We start from the raw sequence: 18,513 nt of genomic DNA, 5'->3' as shown, positions 1-18,513 counted from the left end.
TCAAATAACTGTACAACTGTCCTAACAGCATCCTAACATGCTTAGGATCACACTGTTAATTCTTAAACACTGAAGTTTACTCAAAATGCTTCTCTAGAATTGGTGTCAAATAGGTCTGCAACCCAATTAATGGGATGTTTATTGATACTGTTGATTAGTCTATTCATTAAATTTGCATGTGGGTTAAAATAGTACTTCTAAGGCCAGGAATACCTTTTGTTTTTATGTGATACACATGTGTTCAAGGGCTCCTCATCTTTGAGGCATTCCTCCTGTGTATGTGTGAGAAGGGAGACTCTCTTTTAAGACGGTGCTTGCCATCTGCAGTGTTTTATAAGCACTTTTATTAATTATATTTTAAAATCTGCTGCCTGATTAATAGGGAGCATCTTTGTAGTCAAATAAGCAGAGCAATCTTATCACTCCGGTGGGAGGAGCTTGGCAGCAGAGTGTCTGCTGCATCCAAAGCCTTGCTACTCAGAGTGGCTAGAACAGGAGGTAAGAAGGGGTTTTGGTTTGGGTTTTTTTTACCAGTTTTTGAGCTGGTTTAAAAAATGACGACTTCCCCCTCCAATTGAAGCTAATGGACGTGAGTGAACTTCACCAGCTCCAGGGCTGGTGTAATCCCAGGGCCTGTCCCTGGGGCCTGTCAAGGGACTGGGAAAGTCTTTGGAACACCAGCAAAAGGAGCAGCAGCAACAGAGGTTTCCACCATCGCAAGTAGGAGGGTCTCCAGAACGAGATGCACTGCTGTGCCCACAGAGCAGGAGCTCCGCAGATTCCGAAGGCTCCCGGGTCACATTCCCAGGGACTTTAGGGTTGAAGCTTATACTTTTTAAAATTAGTCAATTTAACCAATAAATTATATGTTGAAGCAGTACTATCAACTTATGATCCATTTAAATATCAAACGAGGTATATTTTCCACATTTGCATTGCAAACTATAGTTGATGGTAACCTCTCATGGAAGTCTTCAAGCAGAAATAGGTGCAATCATCTGAATGTATTTAGCAACTCCAAGGTCAATCTTTAAAACTAGAAAAGCTCTGGAAATCCTGGTCCACTGTGAAATAATTGAAAGAGGGGAATATATGAAACAATACACCACGCATTTATTTTAGGACTATGTTACATGAATCATTTGAACTGGTTATCAGTGCCAGAGTAATGTTTTGGAAGTGTGCCTGCAAAAATATGTTAGCCCTGATAAGTTTAGTTATTAAATCATGAGTTAGGTATTTCATTAGCAATGCAGAATTGCTATTTAGCATGTTCAGTAACTACAGTTCTTTGCAACCCTTATAAGAGATGCTCATAGAAACTTTGAATGCTGTGACTAGTTCCTAATTTATTTAACCCATGGATTGTTGAATTCTGGCTTGTCATGATGTGTGAACCCAGACATCCTTATAAACTATGGTTTGTAAACACCACAACCCAGAAAGAGAACCCATGAGTTGATTCACTAGGCTACAGAGGTGGTGGACAAGAGCGGTAAAAACAAAAACAAAAACCAGCTGGTGCTGCATTTGGGATATGGTTAGATGTTGGGTGAAGGAGGAGGGAAACAAGACACCCGTGGTTTGAAAAAAGCAAACCACAGTTTGTTTAGTCATCCACTGAACACACCCTGGGTAGAGCTCCAAACCACTGATTAATTAAATCAGGGATAGGCATTATGTGCGAACTAGATCTATGAGTCCCCTAAGAGCAAGTAGGACACTTACCGCCCCTTCAGTATTTTTTTTTCTTTTGCTAGATAGCTGCAAAGCCTTAAATGTTTTCTTTCTTTTGCCAAATTCAAAGGGAATCTTCCTCTGTCCCTAACTTAGAGGCCTAAACTTGGCTTTTTTTTTGCTCCACTCACACAGGTGGCTCTGACTTTCCAATGTTGCCACAGAGAGGCCACGTAAAGGATAGGAAAGAGCTGCCTTGTGTAATCAAAAGCATGTGTAAAGCATGTGTAAAGCCGTGCTTTCTAGTGAGGGGAAGTGCCATCTTTTCTTCCCAATAGTTGTACCTTTGGAACAACAAGCTGTAATTAGAAAAATAAAGCCATTTGCTAACACCACCTGGAACAAGATGCACTACGTGATCATTTCTGAGAAATTTCCTTCCCCTGGGATCTAAGAGAATTTTATCCATGTTCCTAAATCTTCAAATTTGCTCCTAAAATTTCCTAGCCTTTTTTACCTAGCCCCTTTGAATCAAAGAATGTGTGCTGTATTTTCCTCCCTGAGGCGTTGTACTTTGCTAAGCAATAGCTTCCTGGTTGAAATTTTGGTGTTGTTCCATAATGTAAAGCCCAGAAGTTGGTGGGAAAATGCAAGGGAGAATTTGGGAAGAGGGGAGAAAGGGTGAATCATATTTACTCTCTGAATGTACTTTCAACATAAACTCAGTAAACCCTGTTTTGTTTTTGTGTTTTAGTTTTATGAATAGACGGGTTCTCTCTACTAATCCTTATCGAGGAAATGCTACCAATGGCTATGCATGTCCCAGTGGGATGGCACTTCATTATGACGACGTTCCTTGCATAAATGGATCAGTAAGAATTGATTTTTGTGTAGGTCAAATCATTTATGTGTGTTGAGTTCCCCAAAGCCTATGAAGCAACTTAACTGAGTATCACTAGGCATGATCCCAAAGTGTTGCTCTATCTCATCTACAGATTCCTTGGATGTGGGACATATTGTTTCAATACTACATGTAATGTAAGCCAACATAAATATATGTAGTCTAATATTCTTTGGTTTATTTAAGCCAACGAATTAATGCAGCTCTCTGGAAAAAGGTCAAAGCAAGAGGTTGACCTTCTGCAGCTCTACAAAATATGAAATAATGAAATAGGAAGTTGTTGCTATGTCCTTTACTCATCCACCTTCATGCATTTTTTTTTGGTCTGATAACATGAGCGAAGGAAATTGCAAACATCAGAAACATCCTACATGCTCTTGCCTGAGAGTGAGTCTCACTGAACTCAATGGGGCTTATTTAATTGAACTTTAGGTCTTATCGTTTCCCTCTGCTGCATCCTAAAAGCTATACACACCCAGTAAAGGGAGCTGAATCTTGATATGTCTATGTACCAAATCATTTATAATATACAGTGTTGTGTATAAATAGATCACAAACAACTCTTTCGTTTATTTGATGAGTTTGTGTGTATCAATGGAGATTTTAAAAGTTATCCTTTTATTATGAAACTAAAGGTTGGTGCCATTGGTTCCAATAGTTCCTCCTTTTCATCCTACAAAGAAAATGTGTAGTTGGTATAGTCATTATCCTGTAACACTTGAGAAAGGCTGGGTTTGGCTTCTCCCCATGCCCTCAGTGTGCCCGTGCATGACCGCCATTTATATAATTACTCATGCTATAGTGCGGGTTGGCGGGTTGTCCGAACTCAGGGTGTCTTTGTACCCACCCTACAACCCATGATGTGAAGTAGACTCCCCAAACACTCCCCATTCATCATTCTGAAATGTAGACCTGGTTCAGAAGTAATGGGGGTGCTCCAACCACTCATGACCTGTTTGAGCATGAATGTGCAATGAGCTTTAGCACTTCCTGCTCTGCCTCTTCCTTTCTCTCCTCTTGCACTCCCAACTGTAGAGGACACTTCTTGGTTTCTTAAACCACAGTTACCCATATCCAAACCAGGAAACCACTTTTTAAGAACTTCCTATGAACCCAGATCATATCCTGATTTGTAGAGAACTCTGAAACCACAGTTTCCTGGTTTGGATGTCATGGGAAACTGATCTGAGAAACCAGGAAGTCTCCTCTGTGAGAGAAGGGGAGAAGGGAGCACTTAAGCTCATTCACATTCAGACAAACTCTGGTTTGTTGAGTGACTCCATTATGATCCAAATCAAGCCATAGAAGTATAAATGCTAGTACGGGATAGATAATGTTGGCTTATCTCATTTCCCTTGTGGTTTTAACCCAACTACCAAATCCTTGGCTTACCTCATTGGGACTTGTGTTGTAGGTTCAACAAGCCAGAGAAGCACATATGCTGCATCCTGAATTGTATTATGGGGGGAGCATATATTAAGGGAACTCCCCTGTTGTCCCTTTCAGTTGACCCTTTTAAGACCTTATTGAAACCTCCAGACAACTCAAGCATTTAGACAATTTATTGGATGAAATATCTGTAAAATAACAGCAGATTCTCATTTAGTCTTTTAGAATAAAACGTGGAGTCAGTAATGGAGACAATGCATGCTGAGAGTGGGAACCTTAATTACTTAGTTAATTTTCTTGTGATTTCACTTTTTTCAGTGCATGAAGTTTGTGCTAATTTACTAAGTATGTGTGTTGCAGTGGGAACCAGAAGATGGCTTTCCTACTCGTAGCAGAAACGTGGGAGAAGATGGGCTTTATGATAACATGGGCCTGTACGATAACTTGCCGTCTCCGAAAATCTTTGCACGCTATCCACCAGCAGACAGGAAAAACAATAGGTCATCTACTGACAAACTGTCCTCTAACCATTACAAACACCCTGTCTCATCCAGTCTGTCATCTGCTCAGTCTGTCACTAATACCTCTGCTGTGGGGAGGGAATCTGTGTCACAGGTACTGCAACGCTTCATTCTTTTAATCCAACTTTCTTTTCTTGTTTTGGTGACTATCTTAACATAATGCTCTGAACTTCAAATGCTCATAGTTTCAATAAGGCCACATTGTCACTTGGATTCAAAGAGAAATGCTGAATATTGGAAAATAGAATACCAGAAATAACATTCTGTTCTAGTGTAGTACAGTACTACCAGGTATGTGTTTTTTTCCAGTAGTTTAGCCCGCATTTTGAGTGGGAAAGGATTTATGAAAACATAAGATTTCAGGAGTTGAGCAAATCAATAGGTGGGATTAACCTGCCCCATAAGTGTCTATTTCAAAATAGAGTGGATACACACACACACACACACACACACACACACACACACACACACACAGAAGTTGGCAATACTGCACTGACAAATAAGGCAGGGTGAAACATAATAATAATAACAACAACAACAACAACAATAATAATAATAATAATAATAATAATAATAATATATTTATTTATTTATTTGTTACCTGCCTCTCCCTCTGGATCGAGGCGGGATACAACACAATTAAAAACAACATAAAGTACATAAAACTAATTCAAACATTTAAAACCAGTGCATCATTAAAAGCAGCACACCATTAAAAAAAAGGCATCTTAAAGTACAGCTGGGTAGGCCTGCCGGAAGAGATCAGTCTTTATGGCTTTCTTAAATTCTGGAAGACTGGTAAGTTGACAAATCTCCCCCGGCAAGCCATTCCACAAACTGGGAGCAGCAGAAGAAAAGGTCCTCTGGGTGATAGTTGTCAGCCTTATTTTTGTTGGCTGGAGTAAATTATTCCCAGAGGACCCGAGTGTGCGGGTCGGATTGTACGGGAGAAGGCGATCCCGCAGGTAGCCTGGACCCAAACTATGGGTCCTTCCATTTTGTAACCTGAGCTTCGGACACAACTTTCTGCATTGTGCAGGAGGCACCCTTCAGTTCTATAAGGAAGTGTCCAATAATCTCGATTAGGAAAGCTACATATGAATCTGTGCATGAGTTCCACTCTATGTGCTCTTTTCAAATCTTTTTGGCAATGTGTCCTTTCAGAAGCTCAAAATGTTCAGGGAACCTTGTGCACAGTGTAATAAATAAATCAAGGAGCCAAGCTGTTTGACTCCCCAAACAGATGATAGCCAAACGGCAGTGTCACAGCTCTCCCATCTTCTTGAATATGTTTGAAATGTGACGTGAATTGCCATTTCACCAATTTGCTATACAACTCTTTAAAAGTCACCCTGTGGTGTCTTCCATCAATGTGGCTGTTCATCTGAATTCACCCAGAGGAGTTGTCCTGAGATCAGGAAGAGCTTCTGAAATTTCAAATAACTACTAAATTAGTTGCTTTTGGAATAATTTTTCCTGCAGTCCTACTATTGCTTGTTTCATAACACTTCACGAAGAACTGCCTGGGAATTAAAATGTTTAATTTTAAAGACTGAGTAAAATCACTTGAACACAAATCTTGCCTTCTTAAGTCAAGATGTTCCACGAGTCCTTTCTGGCTAATGTGTTTTATATAACACTGAAGCAAAAACAAACAAACCCACCACCATGTTGTAGATACACTTCCGTGTCATTTGAAATTGTCATATTTGAACCATAAATAAACAACTTCTAAATGAACTTATTTGTTAAGCCAGGCAACAGAACCCCAAACTTATGTGTGAATTCTAGTGTTGGCAAGCAAAATTACAAATTGTTTCCCCCCCCCCCCCATTTTTGCAAATGTTGACATTGTGCCAGCCATGTGTGAAATTGGAACTTTAACTATTTACAGCTCTAATAAGATTACTGATCTAATATTTTGTGGTCAGGCCATCGCCCAGTCCCAAGAATCTGGGTAAATTCATCTGCCTGTGATTATTTTGTCATGTGCACACACACACACCACACACACACTTATAAAACCATGTCATACATACATGAGGGATTGCTTGAAATTTTGAGTACTCACCTACAGCCTGTGGCTTCAGAAATGTATGGCCTCTCCCTTGTATGCTCCTTGATAACAATAGAATCATAAAATATCAGAGTTGGAAGGGGCCTACAAGGCCATCGAGTCCAACCCCCTGCTCAATGCAGGAATCCACCCTAAAGCATCCCTGACAGATGGTTGTCCAGCTGCCTCTTGAAGGCCTCTAGTGTGGGAGAGCCCACCACCTCCCTCAGTAACTGATTCCATTGTCGTACTGCTCTAACAGTCAGGAAGTTTTTCCTGATGTCCAGCTGGAATCTGGCTTCCTTTCACTTGAGCCCATTATTCCGTGTCCTGCACTCTTGTTTTTCTTTCATCTTTATTGCTTGAGAAAAAGCACCCTTTCCAATTGAGCTAGTTTTAAAATTGTAAGTGCAAATGATCGGCTTTTATTTGGGTAGTTTTAGTACCTTTGATCTAGGGAAAGTATGAAAACTGCCACCTAATAATGACCACTAAAGAAATGTTTTATTTTCCCAACAGTTTAAAGGAAAGAAGGCTTCTACAGCTACCAATGGAGTTATGGGAAAAGGAAGAACATTAAACAATCCACAAAAGAAATCAGAATTTGCTTCAAATGTGAAACACAGCACTTCTAGTAAGTGTTCCCTAGTAAAAGTAGTATCTTGTGCTTCTGAAATTAGCAAGATATCATTGTTCCCTCAGAATAGTTTGTTTGCTGTAGCACATGACAGAAATGGTTTGGGCCCAGTTTGGAGCAGGCATGGTTTGGGCCCAGTTTCTTGGATCTACCAGCTAGATTGCTGCCTGCCATCATGTGATGAGTGTAAGATTTCTGTGTAGCTAGCCATGGATCTTACATGACAGCTATACAGCACATGTTCCAAGAACTATTCTGAGGGAACAATGCAGTAATGTCTGTGAGCAAAGCACCATCGATATTTATGCTTCAACACTGCAAGTCTGTAGAGAAGAAGTTGAGCTGAGTGCAAAAACTTGAAGGAGTGCAACATCTTTACCTCAGGCTTATATTCGGAGTCCCTAGATGTGTTTCCGGTGCTGCCCTCAACTTGGAGGCTGGACTAAGCACATTAAAATGCCAGGCTTGGATATTTACCATACATTACTGGCTCCGCTGCCACCTAATGCTCACTTCCAACTCCTTGGTTACCAAAGTCCTGTTAGAACCTTCCGAATCTCACTGGTCTAGGGCAGTGGTGCAAAAAGTAACCTCAATAGGGCTATCCCCTTTTTACCTGCTATCTCTGGACTTGGACAGCGCTAAACAGATCACCAAACAGAGACTACTGGACATAGACCTCCAAGAGCTCCAGGGAACTGCCTGGGGACCATGTTCCCCCAATCGTTGGGTCTCCCAGTCCCTTCTTGTAAAGATGGAATATGGCTACCATATTCCAAATATGGCTACTTGGGTTGGTTAACCATTCCCAAATACAGGAAGGCATTCACCCTAGCAAGATTTAACATCCTCCCCTCCAAGTTGCTGGAGGGCAGATATAAGAAAATTCCATCCAAAAACAGATACTGCCCATGTAATAACATCGAGGTGGAATCCATTCTGCATGTGCTCTTCCATTGCAATTTTTACCAACAGGCAAGGAAAGACCTATTATGTCCTATTATGCAACGTTTCCCTGGACGCTCCCCTGAGTCACTCCTGATTAGTCTACTTCAGGGCTCCAGTAAATCTACCACTGAGCAGGTGGCCAAATTCCTGAATTTGGCCATCCGCACCAGATCTCTTATGGATGTTGATTGTGCTTAAATCCACAGATCAGCAATTTTATTATCTATACATCCCCCCCTTTTGTCACTATGCTAGGCCCCAATAACCCAATTCTGTTCCCTTTTCAAAAACCATAAAATAACAATCTAGTATCTTTAGTGGTTTTGTAACACTCCCTCTTCTTTCTTTATCCCTACTTTGTACTGTTTTATATATGGTGTATCTTCTTGTTTTATATTGGTCTGTTGATTGTAAATAAAGAAATAATAAAAAAAATAGTTTGGAAAAAACAAGCCAATTGTGAATTAAATCAGTAAGAGCTCACTCATCACTAACAGAGCAATTGTATACATGTTTGCTCCAAAGCAAGTCCCATTGTGTTCACTAGAGCTTACTCTCAGGTAAGGGTGCACTGGATTGCAGCCAAAATGCAACTTTGTTTTGCATGTATGAGATCCATGTGTGTATCTGAGCTTCCCACTCAGAAGGGAAGCTCTGGTTTTTGGCAATAGTATCTAACCATCGCTGATTTTGATCATGTTTGTTTTTAAATGCGTCGTGCTTTCCTAAGGAGTTAATCTGTATAATTTAGGCCTAAACAATTTCTTCATGAAGTGGTGTGATTAACCTCCCTTGAATGAGCAAGCGTTTGTCCAAGCCCCATCTATATCTGACTACAGTCTCCATTCACGTTGCATAATTTGCTGATTGCACGTGCAGCAAGAAAGGACTGTGGGTGGAGAACTTGGTTGGCTGTGGAGATGACTGAAGTGTTCTTTGCTTCACAAGTTGATGTCGAACATGACCAGTGCTACTCACAACTACTGCTACTAGGAAGACCCCCTTGGAACCTTTCCCAAAGGCTTGACCAGGGGCCCCCACATGGTCATTTTTGCTGTGGGTGAATAGTGAATAAAGTTCTGCATTGGTGGAGATTTCTTTTTCCAGCGTGTCTTTGGAATTTGTGGCTCTAAATTATGCCTTAAAAATTATGCCTGTTGTTTTTAAATGGATACTGATGTTTTTATGCTGTTGTTTTTTATGTCTCTGATGGTTTTTAAATTTTGTATACTTTTTAATGTTTACTGTTTTAACTTTTGTGAACCGCCCAGAGAGCTTCGGCTGTGGGGCGGTATATAAATGTAATAAATAAATAGCCCTTGAAGACTCAGGCCTTAGCTAGACCTTCCTGTTAGCACGCGACGTAGGAGGGATCCCTCCTCTGTTTAAACGTGACGCCGACGGCCTCAAAAGGAGAGGCGTTGCACCTGCCATTTTTTTAATTAAAGGGCCAGCAGCGCACGAGCGCTCATCCACAAAAGGTATTTTTTTAAAATGTAAATTATTTTCCCCACTCCCCCCACCCTACCCCCAATGGGCACAGTGCTCCTGAGGGGTGTTGCGCCCCGTGCGCAGCTCCCAGCTCCTTGCGAGGAATCGCGAGGAGCCAAGTCAACCCACGGTGCCTAGCCACATGTTCCGTGGTCTCGGGCTCGGCCCAATACTGCAGAAAAACCGGGGCTAAATGGGAGGGCGAAATCCCAGGGCAAAGGAGGGATCATCCCACCCTGGTCCCGGGATCCCCTGGGATTTCGCACCGTCTAGCTATGGACAGTTATTTGTTACATCTGTTCCCTTCCTCCTGAAGCCCGTCTAGTGAAGAGAGCAACAGAAGGAGGATGGAGAAGCAAAGGCCTCTTCCGTCGCTCCTTCTGCTCTGTCAGGGGTGTTCTGAGCGCTCCTTGGACGGGCATAGGATGGCTCTGTAACTGATTAATCAGACCGTGTAGTCTTTCCAACTACTGTTTTATCTGCACAGACACACTGAGATGGAAGATGCCATGTGAGAGAACTTAGTTCAACTCTTGTCTTCCTTTATTAGTAATCAAATCCATGTATCAGAATTTCATCATAGCTTTCATCATTCCAGATTCTTTTTATATAGAACTTCACTGGTGTGGTTGCTACAACCTGTGTGAATTCTGCGACTTTAGTCCAGGTATCCAAACCACTTGGATCAGGTTCTTGGTGTGTTTACAGACCACATGTGACAGACCTTCCAATGGAGCAAGTATCACTTATGTGGTTTGTCATTATACTGGGAACCTGATCCTCATGGCCTGGCATCTCTACGCACATGGACCAAAGTTGGAGCGACTGCAAATGTGGCAGCAGCCACAATGGGAATGGTAAGTGACAAGTAAGGATTTCTGTGTGTCTCAAGAAATGGTCACAAATATGCCGGGTTGTCATTGGGATACCCAGATGTATCCTAATCTTTCATGCTGTTTAATGGCATTCCTGGTGTCAAATACCTAATAATTAACATTTTTGTATAGATGCAGATCAGTACAAATATGGTAAGAACCGTGTTGAAGCAGATGCAAAGAGGTTGCAGACCAAAGAGGAGGAGCTGCTGAGGAAAAAAGAAGCTCTGAGGAATCGCTTGGCTCAGCTTCGAAAGGAAAGGAAAGACCTTCGTGCAGCCCTTGAAGTGAATGCTGGTATGTCAAGTATTGGCTTTTGTTAGGCTGTGGCATGATCAGAATCTCAGGAAATATACTGGATAGGGTTTTCTGTGTATTTGTAGCGAGTCGTGATATATGACTAGAAACTGAGCAGCTGTTTCTGCAGAAGTCATCTCTTGTGTGAAACTTAAGCCACTGAAGATGGAGCCTTACATTGCAAAAGTCATGGGACTGATATCAAAACAGCAGCTCTGTATCAAGAGTCTCCCAAGTTTACAATGCCCAGAACCTGCACATGCTAAAGCCCCTCCCCCGCCTATTAAGCCACCCCTACTACGTTTCCCCTGGACTCCATTCTTCATTCTTCATTCTCCTACATTCTCCACCCCCTCCTATTAGTCATAGGAGGGGGTGGAGCTAAATGGAACCTCTGAATAGCAGGTGCTGGGGACCAATAATGGTGGGTAGGATTTTCCCTCCTGTCCTGTTCATCAATAAGTAAATAAAGTAAAGGCATAAGCAAGCTTCCTAGTGGCATTTGACTGGCCACCACTGAGAACAGGATGTTGCACTAGAAGGAGCCACAAGTAACTTGCCCAAAATCTCAAACTGAATACAAAGCAGAGATGGGCCCTCAGCACCCAAACACCAGACCACTCTTACAGAAGGCAACCTAGGGAGGCTGAGGCCTTAGCTAGATGAGGGGTTATCCCGGGCTCAGGCAGGGATCAACTCTCCCTGGCCCTGGGATAATGGGCACCACTTTTGGCCCAGTATTTCCCACGATCTCGGACTGAGCCCAAGACCAAGCATGTGGCCCGTGTAAGCGGTTTTTCCCGGTTCCGCGTGTGATTACTCACGAGGAGCCAGGAGCTGCGCCCATCAGGGGCAGGGTGGGGGGATCAGGAAACTTTTTTAAAAAAAAGAACTTCCCTGCGCACACAAGCGATCGTGCGCATCCAGCCCTTGAAAAAAATGGCGGGCGCGACAGCTCTCCTCCAGAGCTTGTCACGCCTGACGTCTAGCCTACGGTGAGATCCCATGATAGTTGCATCATGGGATCTCTCCTCCTCTCACCCGGATTTTCGTTTACGTCTAGCAAAGGCCCCAGAGACAAGTAATTTGCCAACACCACATAAACTGAGTACAAGGCAGAGGTGGGGTCTGAGCCCTGTGATTTGAAAATGAAGGGCAGTATACGAATATTTTAAATAAATATAAACTCCCCCAAATAAATTTCATCTCTGTTAATTTCCCCCAAAACATTCAAATCCCTTTCAAGTGGTTTTCCCGTCAGTTATTTTCTTCCCAATATTCATTTCCCATTCTCCCCTTTCATAATATTTTTCCTTTTTGCTTCCCTCCCCAAACTTTGTACCCAAAGCAAGGCTGCAATCCTGCACTGACTTACTTGGGAGTAAGTCCCATTGACCTCAGTAACACTTATTCATGGAAGGCTTTTGCAGCCTCATTTTTATTACCTCACTCGTGTTAGTAGCTCTCCTTCATTGTAGTCTGATCAGTGACATCCACTTAACAGGAAGACATGAAATTTTGATATAATGGACAGATTCTTCTATGTAGAACCCCCATCCCCCAGGCAGCCTGCATTTTTTTGTTTTGTTTTTGTTGATTTGTAGATCTGCCCTGATTTGTAGACTATTATTCTTGCCTGGCTTTACAGTCCTAAGCCTTTGTCCAGAGCTGCTACACTCCCAAGGACTAGCTTTTATTGATGAGCAGCCACTAACTTCTGGTGCGGCATTAAATCGGGATCCAGCCATGTATCTGATCAAATTACAGTAACTCTTTATTTTCATACTGATCTCTGAATCCTGGAATCGCTTGCTGTGAAGTTCCATCATTGACCAACTGGGTCTGTATAATTTCCCCCCTGCCTCAAATATCACTTATCCTGCCTCTGGATTTCAGGAAGGAAAACCCTAATTATTCTTGAAGACAAATTAAAGAAGCTGGAAGATGAGTGTAAGGTGAAGGAGTCTGAACGTGTTAGTCTGGAACTAGAGTTGACAGAGGTGAAAGAGAACCTGAAGAAAGCCTTGGCTGGTGGCATCACACTGGGCCTGGCAATTGAGCCTAAACCAGGAGCCTCAACTGCCCAGGTACTTCCATTTAAGTGCTGCTTGTGATCTTGTTACCAAATAAAGGCAACTAGTAAAACATTTTAGTTTAACCGTAGCATACAGTCCCATTGCTTATAAACCAGAATGTAGTTGTTATATTGTTGACACTTTCTCCCTTTGCTCTTCAGTTGATTTGGGCTGTTACTTGCAGGAATTGCAGGCATTTGATGCATCCTGGACTGCAGGCCACTTTAGTTCTAGTTCAGAACTTTTATTCCTTTGCAAGGATGTACTTAATATTTGACTAGCTTGCTATCAGGTCTAGAATGGATTCTACCAAGGTTTATTCACTGATGTCTCATTCAGAATGTGTGGCTAACAGGACTCAACCTTATGGAATGCTTCGTAGCAGGGCCTGCTTTGCACTGAGCTTTGATTCATCTGTTTTATATGGTTTTGTGCATGACAAGGAACTTTTGCTTGCACTGCCTTTTGAGAGCTGCCATGATTTCAGCTTGTTCTGTATTATTACTCAGTCTCCTGTCCTAAAGCATCAGACCTTGGAGAACTCGCCCATCTCCAGTTGTGATACAAGCGATACTGAATGTTCTGTGCCTGTGAACAGTGCTGTAGTCCTGAAAAGACATTCCTCTTCAAGCAGTTCTCCATGCAGAGGCCATGTGCTTCAGAAGGCAAAGGTGAGATTCCTAGTGGGGGCGTTTTCTGCCATGATTACTGGCTTGGGTTGTTTGCCTTCTGTCGAAGTAGCGAAGCCAGACTGCTCTCTTGCTTTACTTCTACATGAGTTACCACTAGTTAGAAAATAAAAATTGCTACCTTGTCTTTTAAGGCTCTGTTTGCTCTTTTAGCTTACATTGAAGGCAGGAAAAGCTGGACATTCTTAAGTGGTTCTTCAGTTTCTTGTATTAAAAGTTTATTGTATATGAAGCAGATAAATTATTGTAATGCCAAATTTTCTCAAGGGAATACAAGATTAAGGATTTTTGATCCTTAGAAACATTCTTTGTTTATTATTATTATTATTATTATTATTATTATTATTATTATTTATTTATTTATATAGCACCATCAATGTACATGGTGCTGTACAGAGTAAAACAGTAAATAGCAAGACCCAGCCGCATAGGCTTACAATCTAATAAAATCATAGTAAAACAATAAGGAGGGGAAGAGAATGCAAACAGGTACAGGGTAGGGTAAGCAGGCACAGGGTAGGGTAAAACTAACAGTAGAAAGTAACAGTAGAAGTCTGCACAACATCAAGTTTTAAAAGCTTTAGGAAAAAGAAAAGTTTTTAGTTGAGCTTTAAAAACTGTGGTTGAACTTGTAGTTCTCAAATGTTCTGGAAGAGCGTTCCAGGCGTAAGGGGCAGCAGACGAAAATGGACGAAGCCGAGCAAGGAAAGTAGAGGCCCTTGGGCAGGCGAGAAACATGGCATCAGAGGAGCGAAGAGCACGAGCGGGGCAATAGTGTGAGATGAGAGAGGAGAGGTAGGAAGGAGCTAGACCGTGAAAAGCTTTGAAGGTTAACAGGAGAAGTTTATATTGGATTCTGAAGTGAATTGGAAGCCAATGAAGAGATTTCAGAAGCGGAGTAACATGGTCGGAGCGGCGAGCCAAGAAGATGATCTTTGCGGCAGAGTGGTGAACAGAAACCAACGGACTGATGTGAGAAGAAGGAAGGCCAGAGAGAAGAAGGTTGCAGTAGTCCAACCGTGAAATAATAATTGACCACATATCATGCTCTGTTTTCATTCCAAAGTTACTGGACATGTGAAAGAATTTCTGAATTGTACGGTAGTGTTTTCCTCTAGCATTGTAGTGATTTGGGTCTAATCTACACCTGCCAGTTATCTCAAGGTCAGCTTGAGGTCGTCACTGTGTATCCAAATGATGCACAGGGGATCCCGGGGACCGACCTATCAGTTGTCCTGGGATAACCGGGACCGCGGTTTTCCCGATTTTACCCACCATTCCAGGACAACCCCAAGGACCATATGCGGTGGGTGAGCGCTCCCTGTGAGTAGTGGGCCTCTTCAAATGGGGGGCTCTGTGTTCATCAACATTTTCCCCAGCACTGGGATGGCTCTGGGTGTGTTGGGCCACCAAGCTTTTTTTTTAAGAAAAACCTTGTGTGTCCCCTGGATCACAGCCGCAATGTGGGCAAAAAAATGCTGTGCCAGTTACCTCCCTCTTGACTTCGGGGACGGAATGCTGGCATTTAGACGCAGGTGGACGATCCTGGAAGCAGGTAAGCCCGGGATCCTCCCCCGCCCCTGTCCCGGAAGGCCTCAAGGTGTAGATGAAGCCTTAGTATGACCTGATAGGAAAGTAAGTTAGCTTCCAAAACAACATAGGAAATTGGCTCTGCTTTGATTATGCTTTATTTTACGTACACTTGGGAATAACATTTATTTCTGCCAAAGATCTGTATAGAATCTTGTGTTGCATTTTGCAAAGGATAAAGTTAACCAGTTAAACAATTGGAATATGAGGTGCCCTGTCTTTAATTTTATGCTCAGACTAAACCAATTGCAAAGTTTCCCAGCTATCTGCTTTTCAGCTATCTGCTCACTCAACTTAGAAAAGTAGCGATTTCAAAGCATGCATTAAGAGTGTTTTTGAAGAGCAGACACGATGAGGCCCAGCTTCTTTCCTTCCAGTATTAAGGCACACATTGTAAAGCCCTGTGTGCAAAAGGATATGGAGCTGTCTCTCCAATTGAAATGAGTGGGGAAATGTGTGCAGGGTGATAAGGGGTCCCCCGTTTGTGCAGCGGAGCCTTTAAACCATAGGAGGTAGCTGAATCAGAGCATGAACATCTACGCAGTCACTAGAGTTGCAGTGCTTTTGGTGTGTTACTAAAACCAGTAATTAAAGATTTTTAAATGTATGCATACACACATCTGTGACTTGGGTGGACAGAGGAGTCGGAGGAACAGCCTTTCCTGCCTAGGTGGAACAACAGAATCCCTGTTCTGGCGTCCAAGAGAACATGTGAGGGCTCAACGTACATAGTGGGACAGAGCTGGGCGTGCTGGGCCCACCCCCTATGTCTCTGGGCACACTGTCCCCATCCCATCAGTTCATACCGTGCCATATTGAAGGAAAGGCCCAAGCTCCCACAGTCTCCCAGAGGTCTGGATTGGAGTGCCTCTTCTCCTCTTCGTCTACCTTATCAAGTCCACACATATTCCTTGCCTGATAGGTCCCTAGTTCCAAAACATTATTGAGATAATATCATTTACAAGTTCTAGTACAATTATGCTTTCAAATCAATAAGATCCTCAGGGTTTAGAGTTTCTAACTGGAATTGCCTTGTTTTTTTCTTGTCAGACAGTTGCAAACAAAGGAATTACAGGATGCTTCTCCTCTGTATTAATCTCATGTTCTAATTGTGTGCCTACATACACATTGAGTTTGAATTGCTCTTTCTATTGGATTGTGGTGTCTGCAAACACTAAGGCCTTAGCTAGACCTAAGGTTTATCCCGGGATCGTCCAAGCCTGATCCCTGGATCCCCTGGGTGTCATTTACATGAACAGGGATGACCCCGGGACAATCCCAGGATATAGTCCTGGTCTAGCTAAGGCCTAAGTCACTGAAAGACTCTTCCATTGAAATATAAAATTTGTTATGAGACTTGAATATAATGTTTTCCCTCCCCCTTCCTTCTAGGAATGGGAGATGAAAAATGGAACATAGAAAAGTAACATCACCATTAACCCTCTGGTTTAAGGATGGACTGAGGAAGATTCATCTGCACAATGATATAAAGGGTTTGTCAATCCTGTTCAGTTAATGACCGATAAGTTTAACGCAGCCAAGAGAAGAGCCATTTTGAATGTGTCATTTTTATTACAGCGAAATTTAATCAGAAATACTAGAAACATAAAAGAAACAATTTAAATGACTACGTAGCTGGATCAGGTGAAACTAGCACTAGCAATTGTGTTAGATGGAAATCAATACCCATTAGAAATAGTTTTAGGTAGGTTTAATAATATGGTATGAAGTCCGATGAAGTCTGGCTCCCTGTAGAAGCTGCTGGATAAATGTGGGGGATTCACAGATTTGTGGCATTCATTCAGTCCCAACGATTTTTATCTGGTAGAAGAATGAGAAGCTGTAGCCATTGCTGAAGTCGCACACCTGCTGCCTTCCACGGAGATTAGAACCAGAGAAGAACAAAACGCAACTGGGAAACGACCTCGGTACGAACAGAAAGACTCCCCCCAGTTGCAACGAAAAAGAGCTGCCATTGTTTTGAAAACTTATTTTTTAAGATGTTGCTTTTATTTATTTTTCAAATGTTTTTAATTGATTCAAAGCAACAATAGAAACAGGTGCCACTACACAAAATAATAATAATAAAGCAACTATAACTTCTTCAAATTCTCCTCTATTATAACAAGAGGGGTTTTTTTTGGGGGGGGGGGTGGAATCTGTGGAAAGAAAATATGGAATTGCCAAAAGAACAAAGAAAGCATCCCTGCCTTATAAATATTCCGACAGAAAAAGACCAAGTGTGATAAAAAAGAAAGAAAGAAAAAAGAAATCTAACTTCCCTCTTTTTCGAGCATACGATTTTTCTCTCACAGCTAAAAGGCAAAGTTCTTTCAACCAGCAGTGAATGTCTGGAAGAAACTGAAAAAAATGTTTTAATTATTATTATTACTCCCAAGCACCTGTTAACTTCAGTGATCTCTGTTAAAAGATTATATTTGTGTCCCTGGTGGGGGGGGGGGGTTGGGAGGTGTTTTTTGTTTTTGTTTTTTTTGGTAAGGGAACACTGTAATGTTTATTTTTCTAACTTTTTATAACGTTTCTTTTTTCCTGCTGTAATATAGTGGCTAAGAGCATGAGCTATGAGCCAGAAAGTCCCCAGTTGGGGAACCCACTCGGTGGCCATAGGCAAGCCACAGTCTCTTATACTCAACATCTAATCTGTAATATGGGAATAATAAGAATACTGGCTGGCCTATCTTGCAGGGTTGTTGTGAGGATTCCTGAGATAATGTATGTGAAGCGCTTTGAATGCTTGAAATGTGCTATATAGATTTTCATTTGTATTCTGCACCTCCCCCCCAAAATGAACAAGTAATAAAAGGTGTCCTCTGGTTGCCCTTAATATTTTCCCCATTCAGAGACGTGTCCGTCCGTCCGTCCGTGCAGACACGCACACAGCTTCTATGCACATAGGCTGCTCCAGCATCCCCCCCTCTTCAGGCACATGATGCAAGACAGCTGGACAAGAGCCAGTCTCCATTGAACAGTAGTCAGACTGACAGATGCTTTCATTCCAGGGAAGAGGCTTCTGTTGCTCCTTCCCAGATCTGTTTCTTTCCTGATCTAAAAAGGACCAGAGTCCGCACTTCAGTTTGTAAGGCCGTGACTGCGCCTTGCATTCTTCATTTATCTCTATCATGTGGAGACAAAAAGCCCCCTATAAGAGTTGGCTGCTGGCAGAAAAAGAGCACCTCCCCATACTCCTTGATGGAGCTCAGGTCTCAAGATGTAAGACAGCTAGGAGTTTCTCCCTTTGCATGTTGCTCAAGGGGACGCTCCTCTGTCTGCCACTTTGGGGATATGCAGGCATGATCTAGGGCAGGCACAGCTCCTCCCAGAAAGGCAGTCTCCAGCTTGCCCTGTG

At 42.3% G+C, this 18,513-nt stretch overlaps 1 protein-coding gene across 3 annotated transcripts in view; it reads left to right on the top strand.

Annotated features, from left to right (window-relative positions):
• The window catches only part of AFAP1 (actin filament associated protein 1), a 50,357-nt gene extending 32,764 nt beyond the window's left edge, over positions 1 to 17,593 (top strand). The window contains exons 11-17 of one of the 3 annotated variants that reach the window (XM_063130155.1): positions 2,432 to 2,567; positions 4,328 to 4,582; positions 7,064 to 7,178; positions 10,628 to 10,792; positions 12,689 to 12,879; positions 13,377 to 13,538; positions 16,539 to 17,593. In XM_063130155.1, the coding sequence (XP_062986225.1) occupies positions 2,432 to 2,567; positions 4,328 to 4,582; positions 7,064 to 7,178; positions 10,628 to 10,792; positions 12,689 to 12,879; positions 13,377 to 13,538; positions 16,539 to 16,565 (1,051 nt within the window). In that variant the 3' untranslated portion in view covers positions 16,566 to 17,593. The remainder of the gene's footprint in view (positions 1 to 2,431; positions 2,568 to 4,327; positions 4,583 to 7,063; positions 7,179 to 10,627; positions 10,793 to 12,688; positions 12,880 to 13,376; positions 13,539 to 16,538) is intronic. The other 2 variants (XM_063130154.1, XM_063130153.1) reach the window with 2 other exon arrangements.
• Positions 17,594 to 18,513: the final 920 nt, after the last annotated feature.

Source organism: Elgaria multicarinata, chromosome 7 (assembly GCF_023053635.1).
Source record: "Elgaria multicarinata webbii isolate HBS135686 ecotype San Diego chromosome 7, rElgMul1.1.pri, whole genome shotgun sequence".
NCBI lineage: Eukaryota > Metazoa > Chordata > Lepidosauria > Squamata > Anguidae > Elgaria > Elgaria multicarinata.
This window is presented reverse-complemented; position numbering and strand designations above follow the sequence as displayed.